This window comes from Acanthisitta chloris, unplaced genomic scaffold, assembly GCF_000695815.1.
Source record: "Acanthisitta chloris isolate BGI_N310 unplaced genomic scaffold, ASM69581v1 scaffold30836, whole genome shotgun sequence".
NCBI lineage: Eukaryota > Metazoa > Chordata > Aves > Passeriformes > Acanthisittidae > Acanthisitta > Acanthisitta chloris.
In genome coordinates, this window is record NW_008679200.1 from 5,576 (window position 1) to 19,480 (window position 13,905).

At 45.0% G+C, this 13,905-nt stretch overlaps 1 protein-coding gene across 1 annotated transcript in view; it reads left to right on the forward strand.

The window, feature by feature from the left end:
* Nucleotides 1-1,385: 1,385 nt before the first annotated feature.
* The window catches only part of MTHFD1 (methylenetetrahydrofolate dehydrogenase (NADP+ dependent) 1, methenyltetrahydrofolate cyclohydrolase, formyltetrahydrofolate synthetase), a gene marked incomplete at its 5' end in the record, with an annotated part of 30,649 nt that continues 18,129 nt past the window's right edge, over nt 1,386-13,905 (forward strand). Inside the window, 12 exons of the mRNA XM_009077210.1 lie at nt 1,386-1,470; nt 3,760-3,819; nt 4,491-4,544; nt 4,920-5,056; nt 5,181-5,281; nt 5,614-5,750; nt 7,104-7,215; nt 10,470-10,597; nt 11,235-11,332; nt 12,392-12,565; nt 13,235-13,371; nt 13,645-13,691. Of these exons, the coding sequence (XP_009075458.1) occupies nt 1,386-1,470; nt 3,760-3,819; nt 4,491-4,544; nt 4,920-5,056; nt 5,181-5,281; nt 5,614-5,750; nt 7,104-7,215; nt 10,470-10,597; nt 11,235-11,332; nt 12,392-12,565; nt 13,235-13,371; nt 13,645-13,691 (1,270 nt within the window). The remainder of the gene's footprint in view (nt 1,471-3,759; nt 3,820-4,490; nt 4,545-4,919; nt 5,057-5,180; nt 5,282-5,613; nt 5,751-7,103; nt 7,216-10,469; nt 10,598-11,234; nt 11,333-12,391; nt 12,566-13,234; nt 13,372-13,644; nt 13,692-13,905) is intronic.

Below are 13,905 nucleotides of genomic sequence, written 5' to 3' on the forward strand. Positions count from 1 at the left end.
GTGTTTGGTGCAGGATAGATTTGCTAAGTGTGGTGGTAGCACCTTCTTATCTGAGAATAGTGGATGGGACACAGGCTGGAGATGGCATGGAGGAGGACAGACCTGCCAAGCCTCTAGAGTCCTGTGAGGTTTGCTTACCTGGCTTGTGCTTCTGAGTATCTCTTAGATTTGCAGTGCTGTGCCACAGCCTCCTTCCAGCACTGTGAGCCCATGAGATGGGCATGACTGGTCAGTTCCCTCTGAATCCCAGCTGCCTGTGGTGAGGAGACAGAGCAATGCTGCTGGGTCAGCTCCTAGGCTTTTGGCAGAATTTTGGATTCAAAGAGCATGTTGGGCCTGGCACCTGGAGCTCTTCCCCTCCACCTCCCCTGGTGAAGGATCGTGCATGTGGAGTCAGAGAGTGGTTGAGAAATTAGAAAGAAGTGCAGGACTGGGGGGAGGTGGTGACAGTGGCTTTTGAGCTGACTGTGGCTAATTTATCAGTGATGGGTGCTTGTTATGTCCAAAATATTCCATGGTAAACTGGGTATGAGTCGACATCTGAGCTGGATTAAGTAATCAGTAAATCCTCTCATGCTCCATTTCAAAGTTGTGTTTTAGCCATTTTATCCTTACATTTGCCCTTACTGAAGAGTTGATCTGAGCTGTGTACCAGGATTTGATGACTTTTCCTTGCCTCTGTCCACCTCCCATTCTCCTTCCCATGGCAAAACCTTGGTCTCGTTTGGAAGCCCTTGGGCTGGGGTCATTTTCTCACATGTGTGTTGGTAAGTCCAGAAGCAAGCTGGGAGCAGGAACATGGGTGTAGGACTGCAGCCAGTCCAGCCTGGGTTAGGACAAGCAGGTAGTAAATAGAAACACGTAGTACTGACCAGCTGTAGACTAGGGGTATCTTTGGGTGTATCTGCTTGTTTAGCTATTTTTCAGAGTTTTACCATTGTAGATTCATCATCCTTTAGCAGGACAGCATGTGTGACAGTGACTGGTGCCTGTGGAAGATAATTTTTAGTACAGCATAGATGAATAAGGGATTTTCTTTTGAGAAAGGAGTTTGGAATCTCAGGAGTTTCCATGCCAAATTTTGAACTCTATTTTTTACCCTTGTATCCTATGAGACCATGAAGAGGAGGGTGAAGAAACACAATGTGGACTTAAAAAATAAAATTATTTAAATACGTTTGGATGAACCTGATTCCAAAGTGTCTTAATGATTTATAGGCATCAGTTTTCTTTGGAGATTGTTGGGGCTTGTGTGCTCAAGGCATAAGTACGTGTTTGCCAGTGTGCCCATCTGTCACCTTTTCACCTCCTGACTTATCACTGCATCAGAATTCAGCCTCTTGATTAACTTCTGCCTTGGTTCTGTTTTCTTTTTCCCTCTTCAGGCAAGTGAGAGACAGACTAAAGCAGCAAGTTGTGGAGATGAAAGAGAAATTTCCAGGCTTCAGACCAGGACTGGCAATTTTGCAGGTATTGTTTTCCTTTAATGACAGCTACAGAAAACCTGTGTTGCTTGCAATGCTAAGTGCACAGCTGATGAGTTCTTCATAGCTGCCCTGCAGTGGTGCCATTTTATGAGGAACAGAGGAGCAGAGTTCCCTGTGGGGTGGTAACACAGTTCTGTGGTGCCTTTTCCCCAGTACTGGGGCCCAGAAACATTTTGGGGTGTTTCAGTTGTTTTTTTTCTTTAATCAGGCCCTTGCAGTGCGGAGTGTTGTGTTTGCGAAGTGGTGAAATCAAACTTCTTGCCTATTCAGGGGGAGCAGCACAGAGTCTGTTCCAAGTCTCTGCACTTGAGTGAGCCCCAAAGTCTGTCGGCTTTCAGAGATGTGTTTGTACCAGAAATTTTCCAGATGGGGTGTTCATTAAGGGATTTGGTCTGCTGTTACAGCAGAACATGGAGAGGTAAGAAGGGCAGAGGAGGGGAGAGAACCCAACCAAAACTACCTTTGGCCAAGAATACTTGGAGTGCAGGGGATGGAACAAAATGCCATTGTTGAACTGGATGTCTGTCAGAAGTGAGTGTTGGAGTATACACAGTGACTTGTGGAGATAAAAAGCACTCCTCAGCACAGGGGTTTGCCCTGTGTTTGGCAGAATTTTTCTTCCCTTGCAGCTATAAAAAATGGAACTCTGTGCTTACATCAGAAGGTGAGTAGAAGTAGCAAGTGTCATGTAACAGGAAGGAACTGTGTCCACAGAGGATTGATGGACTGTAAGTGTCTGCTTAGAGAAGTGACTTTTGTCCTTATTCAGTGTTTTGGGCTCCTGCAGGGCTTTTGGTGCCTGTCTGTGCATTCCAGTGCTAATACCAATACAGCACACAAAGGCCATGCTCCCCCTCAATGCCAGGAACACGTTTGTGTTTGTGTTTTGGGGTGTTTTTTTTGGTTTTCTTTTCCATTAGCTTTAAGGTCATCATCTCTACAGAAGATTTGCCTTTAGAAGAAAGGGGCTTAAAATTTAGTAAGGGGCACTTTGATGAAAGTTGCTGAACTGCTGACCTTGTAAACTCTTCAAAAATTCTTCTAGCATTGTTGGACTTTTTTCCATGGTTGGCCTGTGTTCTCTTCAGTCCTGGGTTCTCTCAAAATCCTTTACAACTTGTTTGCTTTTGACTGTCTGACACTTTTGTAAGCTGCCAAATAGTCTGGGCTTGGAGTTCATCTAATACTGATATTTGCAGCTGTCTATTTTCCAGTGAAGTCAGGACAATGAGCTGTTGCTGATACATGCACCCCACACAATATGTGCTCTTTTCTTGGGAGGCATGTGGTGTCCTCTGAACTCAGAGAATAAGTCAGTTAATCTTGATTTTATTTTTTTTTATTTTTATTTTTGTTCTGTAGTTAGGAATGCCCTTCTTTGCCCAGTACATATGTTCTGGTTGCTGACATCTCCTGATGCTCACACTCTTCCTTCTTTTCTGCCCTGTGTGAGGCTTACCTTTTCTTAAGCCCAGCAGATTTTACAGGGAGACAGCCCCTTTGCCTATACCTGGGGAGGAAGAGCCAGTGTGAGCTGGGTGACCAGGCAGTGCAGTCACCCCTGCAGCTTGTAATCCGTGTGAGAACTAGGGGTGGCTCCTAAGTCCCAGGGAGCAGGGTTTCAGGAATTTACTTGACAGCTTTTCCTGATTTGCCCTTTATTTTGTAAAAGTCAGAAGGAGTATCATCTGTCTGGTGCACGCAGTCTCCGCACGCAGTTGTCAGGACCCAAGCTTGCTGCTGTCTCCTTGTGCATCGCTTTGTTCTTGTGGTGGTGTTTTTCTTTGGCAGGAAAGTTCTCCAGGTTCCAAATAGCAGTGGAGGAAATCTCTCCATCAAAGCATGCACACGTGCATAAAATTAAGATTCTTGGTTATCAGAGAGGCCCAACTTTTCTGACAGCCTTAATCAGATAATTAAATGTTATCAGCACCTGCTGATCATGTTAATTAGCTAAGGATTTCACTTTCTCAGATTGGATGTCAGGCAGTATTTTCTGCTTTGAAGACCACCATGTTTCTAAGGGTTTTTTTCAACAGGTGCAAATGGTGTTTATGTAGGAGGTCAGACAATTCGTCGTTAGCTGCCTCTTGCTTGAAAGAGCACTTTACTGTTACTTTCAGCTGCTTATAGCCTCTGTCAGTGTGTTTTACAGTTTCAGTAATACTTCTCCTTGATGCATTTCAAGGAAGCCAAGGAAGCTGGGGGTTAAGACCGTCTCAGCCTGTGACTGGGTCTCTGTTCTGTGATTCAGCTGTCTTTCCATCCCTAGGTTGGAAATCGGGATGATTCGAACCTCTACATTAACATGAAGCTGAAGGCTGCTGCTGAGGTAATGCCCAGAGACTTAGTACTACTTTTTACCCTCCTAGTCAGTCAAATCTGACTATGAAAAACCAGCTGCAGATGAAATAGTTTTGTCTAAGCTTTGCCCATGTTGGGGAAACCAATGCTGGCCTTGGCTTTCTGTTACAAGGACATGGGGTAGGTAGCTGAGAGCCAAGTCGTGTACTCTGGTCACAACAGCATGGGTTGGTGCACTGTTTGTGTGATCATCTCCTAGATGTGTCTGAAGTGCTGATGCTCTGTGTTTCCTGGGCTGTGGCCTTGTCTTCCCAGAGTGTCTTGTACCTGCAGTTGCCTGGTGTCTGTCAGGGTGGTACCCTGTGTGCTGCAGCAGGGCAGGAACACAGATCCCTGTTTCCCTGGGTGATGCCTGGAGTCTTCTCTGCTGGCATTCTGAGGCAGTATGCTGTTAAGCAAAGATGATGTTGTTCATGTCAAAAGGTGAACAGGACAGTTGAAAATGGACCAACCTAAGCAGGCAAAGCACTAATCTTCCCTTGATGGTGTTTCTAACTAATAGCAGCCACAGGAGCAGGAGATAGACCTGGGAAATGTGGCAGAATGTGGCAGCTGCTGCTGGGCTGCACGGAGAGATTAACTAGATCATTCAGATGTCAATTCAGAAATCAGATCATTTGTTGATCTTCTCATTTGCAGATTGGGATCAGTGCCAATCACATAAAGCTGCCAAACACAGCAACAGAAGCTGATGTAAGTAGCATAGCCAGTCATGAAAAAATGCATAACTTTGGTTCAAGATATGAACTTATATTTGCCCTGTCATTGAGTAAAAAAGACTACTTGCCCATAGATATTAACTCATGAAAAAAAGAGCTGGAACCTGCTGAGCTGGGTTTTTTGGTTGTTTTGTTGTTTTATTATTTTTTAAAGAAAACTAAAACACTACAATGTAAAATTTAGAGGCTTCAACATCTATTTTATTAAAAATCAAAGTGTGAGTGATTTATACTCTTGGGTGGAATAACTAAGCATAAAGTGTGTATCTTTTAATCCAGATAGCACTGTGGTTTTGCCTTACATCAGTCGTGTTTCAGGTCATTAGATTCTGGTCTTGGCTTGCTGTAGGTGCTGAAGTGCATTGCCTCTCTGAACGGAGACCCAGCGGTTCATGGCTTTATCGTGCAGCTGCCCCTTGACTCTGACAAGCCCATCAACACTGAAAGGATCACCAATGCTGTGGCACCCGAGAAGGATGTGGATGGGTAAACTGACTTCCCCCTAGAGAGCATGACAGCTGCTCCAGAAAGAAGCTTCTTCTGGTTTTCCTTTTGAACAGTGAGCATGAAGCTGGGAGTCTTACTTGGTCTTTATTCTTTCAAAATGCAGCTTAAGTAGCATCAATGCTGGGAAACTCTCTAGAGGAGACCTTGGGGACTGCTTTATTCCCTGCACGCCAAAGGGATGCATGGAACTTATCAGGCAGACAGGTAAGGAGGCTCCATCCATTATTCATGAGCGCAGTAATCTGCAGTAAGGGGAGATATTACATGTCACAAGGCTGTGTTTCACATTCCAACTTCTGTGCAGATGCCACGTTTCACCTCTGCCTTCTTAGATAGTAAAAGAACTAGTTTTACGACAGTCTTTGCTCCCTCCCTCCCCATTCCAATTCCGTATCTCACACAGCAAAGAACAATAGTATTCTGAAGTACCAGAGCCAGACTTAAACTGACCCAAAGGCTCCAGAGCCGTTGGAGGTGGTTTGTGCTGGGATGCACAAGGAGCTGATCTAACCCTCTCCTACCTTGTCCTGGTGCAGGTGTGCAGGTGGCAGGGAAGAGAGCCGTGGTGGTTGGCCGCAGTAAGATCGTGGGTGCTCCCATGCATGACCTGCTGCTCTGGAACAATGCCACGGTGACCACGTGCCATTCGAAGACCTCCACCTTGGCTGAGGAGGTGAGGGCAGGCTGGGTGCAGGAGGCTGGTGCTACTTGCTGCACATTGCCACTCGGTGTGTCACTGCTCCAAGTCATCAGATCTGAGTGGTCTTGCATCTCAAACGGTTTCCCAGTCCTGCTCACTGCATGGTTGTGTAAATACTTCCACTGGAGTAGCATCTTAGTTATTTTTGGCATTTCAGGGGTTTATATTGTAAGAATAAAATTATTATTTTTGTTTTCTTTGAGCAAATGCTGAGAAATTCATCATCCCTTCCTGATCCCCGTGTAGGGGCTGGCAAGACAGCATGAGTTTCTGTTTGTGTTGTTTTTCACCAAATAGATCAGGTGGTCTTTGTTCTAATGGCTGAGAAATGCTAGGCCAAGTGATTTCTCAGTTGGTTTGGTTTTTTCAGTCTATTTTCTGTGACTGGGACTTGGTACCATTTTTCCTCTTTGGCAGTGAGAGTGACAGAAATAGTGTGTTGCTGTGCTGCCACCTACTTGGATTTCGTAGAGCCATCAACACTGCCAGGCTCTGTAGGCAAGTATTAAAGCTGGAGAGGGAGTAGGTGTATGTGAATATAACTCTCAAAGATCAGGAACGCTGCAATGCTTCATGCCGTGAAGTTGGTGTTCAATAAGACCATCATTAGGCTGATTAAAAATGGAAGTGCTAATTCTTAATGAAATCTTAAGGAGAAGATTAAAAGAAAAAAATCCCATGGGATAGCAGCTTCCTAAGCAAACATGAATGAAGTGATGCAAGAACTGACAAGGAGCTTTAGTCAGTTTCCAGCACCAGCTTCGTGACCAGACCTGTCAGATTCATTGAGTACTCTCTGAGTGAGCATTAGTGCTGAAATGCAATCAGCTTCCCCTGGAGTTGTGTAGTACACAGTCCTGAACACAAAAAACAGAAGATGGCACTGCCACAAGTCAAGTGCTGCTTGGTTCCGTGCAGGGGTTGTTCTTCTCTGCTGAGTGCTGGGTGTATTTCTAGCACTAAATGTGCAGGGATATTTGAAGGGAGGGAGAGAAGAATATGTAGAAGGTTTTAATTTTATCTAAATGTAGCCTGTGTGTTCCACTTGGGAATCATGGAGGAGTTCAGAGGAGGTAGTGAAGTGTTGACTAGCAATAGTTCAGGGTAGGAGTGTGAAAATAGGTGTAATTTCTGGCTGCAGGAATTTGTCCTTGCCAGGGAACTGCCAGCTATATCTAATTGCTGACAGTGCCCTTCCATCCCTCCCATGGCAGTGGGGAAGCACAGTTTCACTGCTCTTGAAGCTGATCTAAGTTGCTGCTGGAGCAGCTCTGCATTTTTCCACTGCTGGTGTGATACACAGTTGTTTCCTTGTTTTTCTTACAGGTTGGCAAAGCTGATATCCTGGTGGTTGCAGCTGGTAAAGCTGAAATGGTAAAAGGTGAATGGATCAAGCCTGGTGCAATCGTAATAGACTGTGGAATTAACCACGTGCCAGGTGCGTGGGTAATGTGTAAGGAGTGGGGATGTGTTTATTTGTATATAATGCAGTTGCTAAGTTAAGTTCATGGTTACTGTTTCCTTGGTGTTTCTCGTCCATGTGGACTTCTTGCTCTTTTCAGTCTGTTATAATTGATGATGACAACCTCTGAAGATGCCAGAGTAAAAAAAGGCTGGTCTGAAGTACTGTCCTGAAGCAGATCAGTGGCGGCTCTGGCTCTGCCTTCAATGTGGGCTGACGATTAATAGAGGCAAAAGGAGGCCTAGGAAGTGTTGGAACAGAATATTCATTTGATTGGCCCCAGCTACATCGTGAAATCTTGCTGCTGTTGTCACTTGTGAGCACAAAGCTTTGCTGTCATTACTTTGCAGTCAGATCTGATGAAGCTGTTCTGTTTGAAATGCATATGTGACAAGCAGTCGCTTAAAGGAACTGTGGATTTGTTGAATCAGAGCGTTAGCTTCTTACACTTGAATGGCTGTTGTCTAGAAACAAAGCAGACTCTGCAAGAGTATTGGTGACAGTGGCTCTGGCATAGAACAAAGTGCTTTAACATAATGGAGTTTAGGGTAGGGTTTCATTTAGCTACTCCTTTCTTATAAAGGGGGAACAGACAGTCTGGCAAATTCTGTTTTCATCTCATCTTAAATCTAAATTACAGATATTGAATGATATGGAAAATTAGTCACTATCTCTGTGCTACACCCACAAGGCTTTTAAAAGGTAGTTTTCATAATTAATCAGTCATCTAGTTGCCGTTATTTAACAGAATGTAAAGAAGTTTGTTCGGCGGTCTTGTTCCTCAAAGATGACACGGGGCTGCACTTTAAAACATTAGTCCTCTGTCTAATTAAAATTAAGAAGACATCTGCTGTTGATGTTTGCTGCTTGATGTATTTGTTCCATGCCACCCAAACTTGTGCCATTTGCCAAATCCTGCAGGGTCAGTGCAGATATGCATGAAGCAGAATGGCTTGGAGCCTCCCCAAAACTGACATGCTGCAAATAAAAAGCCCATTGTGTTTCTGACACATGATGGAATGACCTCTTTTTTTCAGGCTTGTTGTGAGCTGCATCACTGGGGACACATCCCTGTTCCTTTGCAATGAGTCTGCCTTGGGCAGTGCACTGACATCTGAGCTGCTCGTGCACCCAGACTAGTCAGTGTCACACAGAACACATGTGGTGGTGGTGTGGGACTCGGTGATCAGGGCTGGATAAAGCACCATGGAAATTGTCACACTTCAAAATGATGATGCCACAGACGCTCTTTCTTTCCTGTGGTTCTTGTATGGTCTTGTGTGCTTGCAGTCATACATCCACCAGAAACACATTGAAGTTGCATGTACATTGGCACAAGTTTGCTTGGAAGCCATGGGGATATTCTCAGCCCTTGTCTGGTGAAAGTAGGGCTGTGAATTCAGTCCAAAAGCTGCAGTAAGTTTTTTGTCATGCAGTTGTTTCTGGACATCATCATACCTGTTCATTTCTTGTGTGTAGGCATGTCCTTCACTTCTTTGATTTCAAAAAGTCCTTGGATGTTCTCTCTGTCTTCTAGCTGGTTAGAGAATCTCCTGGATCATGGATGACACAGGCACTGGGAATGGTTATGGTGTCACTGATACTCCCTGTGACTAGTTTGTGTTAAGAGCGGGATGATGAATATTGAGAAGGTGAAATTATGGGAAGAGAAGGCAAGTCTTGAATGTGAGCTTTCCTCAGTTGAATAGGTCCTAAGTTGTGCTCGTCAGTGCTTGGCGTGAGGTGCGGATGAAGACGCAGAGACTGGGGAGTTGTTTGGCTTGTGCTCAGCTCTGCTTGTGTCTAGAGTGCCTGCTTGTTTTCCTCATCCTTGGGCCTGGAGCCTCCCTGGCCAGGGTGGCTGGTTATCCTGCGTGGCATCCTTGGAAGGAAACAGAATCATGTTATTTACCTTTTGCAGCCTTAATTGAAGTGGTGTCTAGGCTGCAAAGCCAAGCTGGTCTGCAGTTCAGACAGCAAAGCTGCAGAAACCATGGTTGACAGGCTCTGAGCTGTAGGGAGAAGTGTTGCTTAAAACACAAACACAGCAAAACATCCAAGCTGCTAATTGTCAGTAACAATGCAGCTAAAACTTAGTGTTGGCAGGAGCTGGTTTTGTTCTCTCTTTTGTTTTAACATAATCAGCTGTTTAGGAGTTTGGTTTCTGTTCGACTGTTCCCCCTCACCAAATGCATGTTAATGTTACTGATTGTTCTGTTCAAACATGCAGTTATTGTATGCAATATGATACTTCAACGTAGCAACATTAAAATCTATCTGCAGATTTTTCACACTGCTTAGAGGTTCCCTAGAGTCCTTTATCAGAAATGAGAATTTGCCATTCCAGAGAAACTACAATCTCTTTTTTTATGTGCTATAATCAGTGAGTTCCTTAGATGACTGTGCTAGTTTACTAACACATTTTGTCTCTCTCTCTGAATGAGCTTAAAGGTCGCCGCTGGGAAAAATGGGCTATATCTGCTTCTGAATTGTCAGGGCATATAGTGCAACAGGATGTAGCAAACGTTTCTTTTGCCAGATTATTCTTCTGGAGCTCTCTTAAGCCACCTGTGAGGTTTGTTTTGACAAGTTATCTCTGTGAATTGCAAAATTTACCAGTCCATCACTAGAATAGCAATGGCTGATTGAAAAGCTCAGCACTTTGTCTTCAGTTTCTGTAAAGGCAGGTGATTTTATTCAATAGTAAGGCCTAGATGTCCTCCAGAATGGAGCAGAGCAAATGTAAACCTGGGTTTATGAACAAGCCAGGCATGTTTCTTCTCTCATCTCTTCTAGACTATTGGTCTGTATCTCCTACAAACTGTAAGCTGTGCTAATCCTTTGGAGCAATACAGCAGAGAGGATGATTCAGGTGGCATCTATTGCATGTCCCATTTGTGTTTTATTATTGCACAGATAGACAATTTGACCTGTGCTTTTGTCCTCGTGCATTTGTTTTGGAGTCATCTTCAGACATGCCTGGCTGAGGATAAATGGTGCTTAATGGGAGGATATGCTGCATGAGCTGTTGACACTCTCCAAGTGAAGTATGATGATAACAGCTTGATCTTGTGGTGTTGGTTTAGCTTTTCTATCTTTCCTTGCAGCTTCCTGGGTATTCAACCTCTGTTTCGTTTATTCCAACAGAAGAAAAGGCTTCAGCTTCAGTCGGTGCTGTCTCCTCTGGTTTTGAACGTGATATGTAACTTGCTTTCTCCTTAAATCCCCAGACAGCACAAAGGCCAGTGGAAAAAGAGTTGTAGGAGATGTGGCATACAGTACAGCCAAGGAAAAAGCTTCCTTCATCACGCCAGTTCCCGGTGGGGTTGGGCCGATGACTGTGGCCATGCTAATGCAGGTGGGTGGGCGGGCAGACTGAGGCCTATCACCTCCTCCGTGTTTGCCTTTGGGAGGTGTTACTGCTGACCACCAGCAGGCTGCCAGAGCAACTCGTGCTTCCTCCTTGCTCTTACAGAGATTAGTTAGGCTTTCCAACTTCTAGTCCGGACAGTCTGGATTCAGTTAACTGAGGAAGCAGATGGACTTTAGGGAACTGTTAGGACAGAGATTTTTGGTTGAGTTTTTTTAGGGGGTTTTGAGCGTGATCGCTCAAAACAGTGAGAAAGGTTTTGTCTTATAATGCTCTGGCTGTAATTCTAAAACTATCCTTAGGGTGATTGGCTGAAAGGAGAGTAACAGTATAATCTAGCTCCTCCTGGTTCCATGCTTCAAGAAATACTGCTGCAGAGAAGACCCCAAACGCTCCAGCACACTGCAAGATGAGTAGATAGATGGGTAGAGAGAGATGGTGGGGTTTTCTGAGAAAACCACAAGCAGAATCTCATTTTGGGATATGAACAAATGCTCTAATGAAAGCACTTTGTTGTAGTGCCAAAGTGAGACAGATGGGAGGGGAAGACCTTTCTAGTCTCTTTGTTAACCAGCATGGCTTGCACAGTGGTGGTTGCTATAATGCATTCTCATGCTCATTTTAGAGCACCGTGGAGAGTGCACAGCGTTTCCTGGAGAAGTTCCAGCCTGGAAAATGGACCATTCAGTATAACCAGCTTACCCTAAAGGTGCCTGTTCCAAGGTAATGCTTTCAAGTGGAGCCACTGGCAGTGTTAATGCAGTATAGTACTCCCCTCTGTTCCCAAGCTTTGTGTAATACAGGGCTTACATAATTGTGGACTGCAGCTGGGACTGAAGTCTGGAGAGAAACAGAGGAAGCACTGTGAGGCCTTCCTGAGGGAGCAGAGCTAACCTGCACTGACATATACTGAGCTGTAGGTTTGGGTCATTGTGATAATATTAAGGCATAAACGTGGACTTTCACAGACTCTTTAGGCCAACTTTAGGTCAGCTAGATTATTAGGCCAGTTAGATAACTCCTGATTCAGCAAACAGTGAAACAGAATATCCTAAGTTGGAAGGGACCTTTGACGATCATCTAGTCCAACTCCTGTCCTGCAGAGACATCCCTGAGAATCACACCCTGTGCCTGAGAGCATTGTCCAAACAATCCTTGAGCTCTGGCAGGGTTAGTGCTGTGACCACTTCCCTAGGGAGCTGTTCCAGTGCCCAAACACCTCTGGGGGAAGAACCATTTACTAATCTCCAGCCTAAACCTACAATGACACAACTTCAGGCCATTCCCTCGGGTCCTGTCTCGGGTCACCAGAGAGAGGATCAGTGCCTGCCCCTTTGCTTCCCCTTGTGAGGAAGTTGTGAGTACAAAATAAGCAGTTGTGTTTTTGAAAATTTTCAATCTGACATAGCAAAAAACCAGCATCTTGAAGTAGGAGTTGTTAGTGTCAAGTCTTCGAGGAACAGCTGAAAATATGCAAAATAACACGAGAGAGCATAACACGTCACCTACAAAAAAGTCATTCTTGGGCTTGGGAGGAGTGGGGAGAGGGTTGGGGTGTGGGGGATGTTGGGGTTTGGTTGGGGTTTTGCCTTTTTTTACTTTTAAAAAGGCAACTCCGAGGATGTGTCTGTTCTAATATAGCTGACACTGGTGGGGTTGATACTAGGAGGGGTTAGAGCTTCACTTCTCAAACACAGATTGATTGTAGTTCATGCCATCCAGAAGCAGGGAATTTGTAAGAAGCCTTTGACTCATGAATTCACTTTGCTCTTTTCCTTCAAGTGACATTGAAATCTCACAGTCTTGCATACCCAAGCCCATTGATCAAGTTGCAAGAGAAGTTGGCCTGAGCCCTGACGAGGTGGAGCTCTACGGCCAGACCAAAGCCAAGGTTCATCTGTCAGCTCTGAAGCGGCTGAAGAACCAGCCAGATGGCAAATACGTTGTGGTCACTGGGTAGGTGCTTCCTCGGCGGAGATGTCACTTACGTGGTGTCAGGGTGAGACAGGAGTTTCACTAGCATGGCTCCTTGTTGTATTGCCTTTTGGTAGGTGCTCTGGGTTTTAGTAAATCACACCGAAAATCTAGTGCTTCAGGAAGCAGATTTATCTCTTGTGGCAAACAATTCTCTCCAGGAGGTAAGTTGTTTGGGTCTGCCAGTCAGGATTATGAGGGGTGGACTGGTCCCTCGTCAGAGTTCTCCTAGGCTTGTAGTCTGAAAAAAAAGATTTGTTCCAAAGTCTTCAGCAGTTACGTGGTAATTTGCCAGTCCCATCCCAGTTTCAAACTGATGAAGATTAGCTGAAGTCTGAGCCAGTACAGAATTCAAATTTGCATTAACTGCAGTCATGGGGTGACTATTTTATCCCTGTGTTTTGAGTCTCATCTGCTGTAAGGGTTGAATCATGTCTCTCTATCTCTGCAGGATAACCCCCACTCCCCTTCAGCAGTTACGTGGTAATTTGCCAGTCCCATCCCAGTTTCAAACTGATGAAGATTAGCTGAAGTCTGAGCCAGTACAGAATTCAAATTTGCATTAACTGCAGTCATGGGGTGACTATTTTATCCCTGTGTTTTGAGTCTCATCTGCTGTAAGGGTTGAATCATGTCTCTCTATCTCTGCAGGATAACCCCCACTCCCCTGGGAGAGGGGAAGAGCACCACCACTGTGGGCCTGGTCCAAGCCTTGGGAGCACACCTGCACCAGAACGTCTTTGCCTGTGTCCGACAGCCTTCTCAGGGGCCAACTTTCGGTATAAAAGGTAGGAGCTGTTCTCTGGCTTCCAGCTGGACTAAATGGGGAAAGGTGGCATTCTGCTGCAGTGTGGTGTCACGTAATTCCCACTTACAACTGCATTTACTTTAAGAAAGAAAAGCTTTGGGTAAGTTCTTCAGTTTTGTCTTCAAGTGCTGTGCTGGGATTGAAACTAAGCTGCTCGTTGTTAGCTGCCCTCTTAGAGCCATTAAGCAAACACATGTCATGGCACTCTGGGCTGGAGACACCTGTATTTGTGTGATCTATTGTCTCTCTGCAGGTGGAGCTGCAGGTGGTGGCTATTGCCAGGTTGTCCCCATGGATGAGGTAATTCTTTACATATTGCATATATAGCTCACAGACTTCTTGGAGGAGATACTGCAGTCAGAGAACTTGGAAAGCCTCTAAGTTTATAGCCTAGTGTGGCACTCTCAGGAGGTGGAGGCTTGATTTCAGCAAAGCTTTTTTGTTTTAAAAAGCAAACCAACATCTGTGTTTTTTTCAGAAGTGTGCCTGCATGGTCAGGGAACTTCACAGAGCC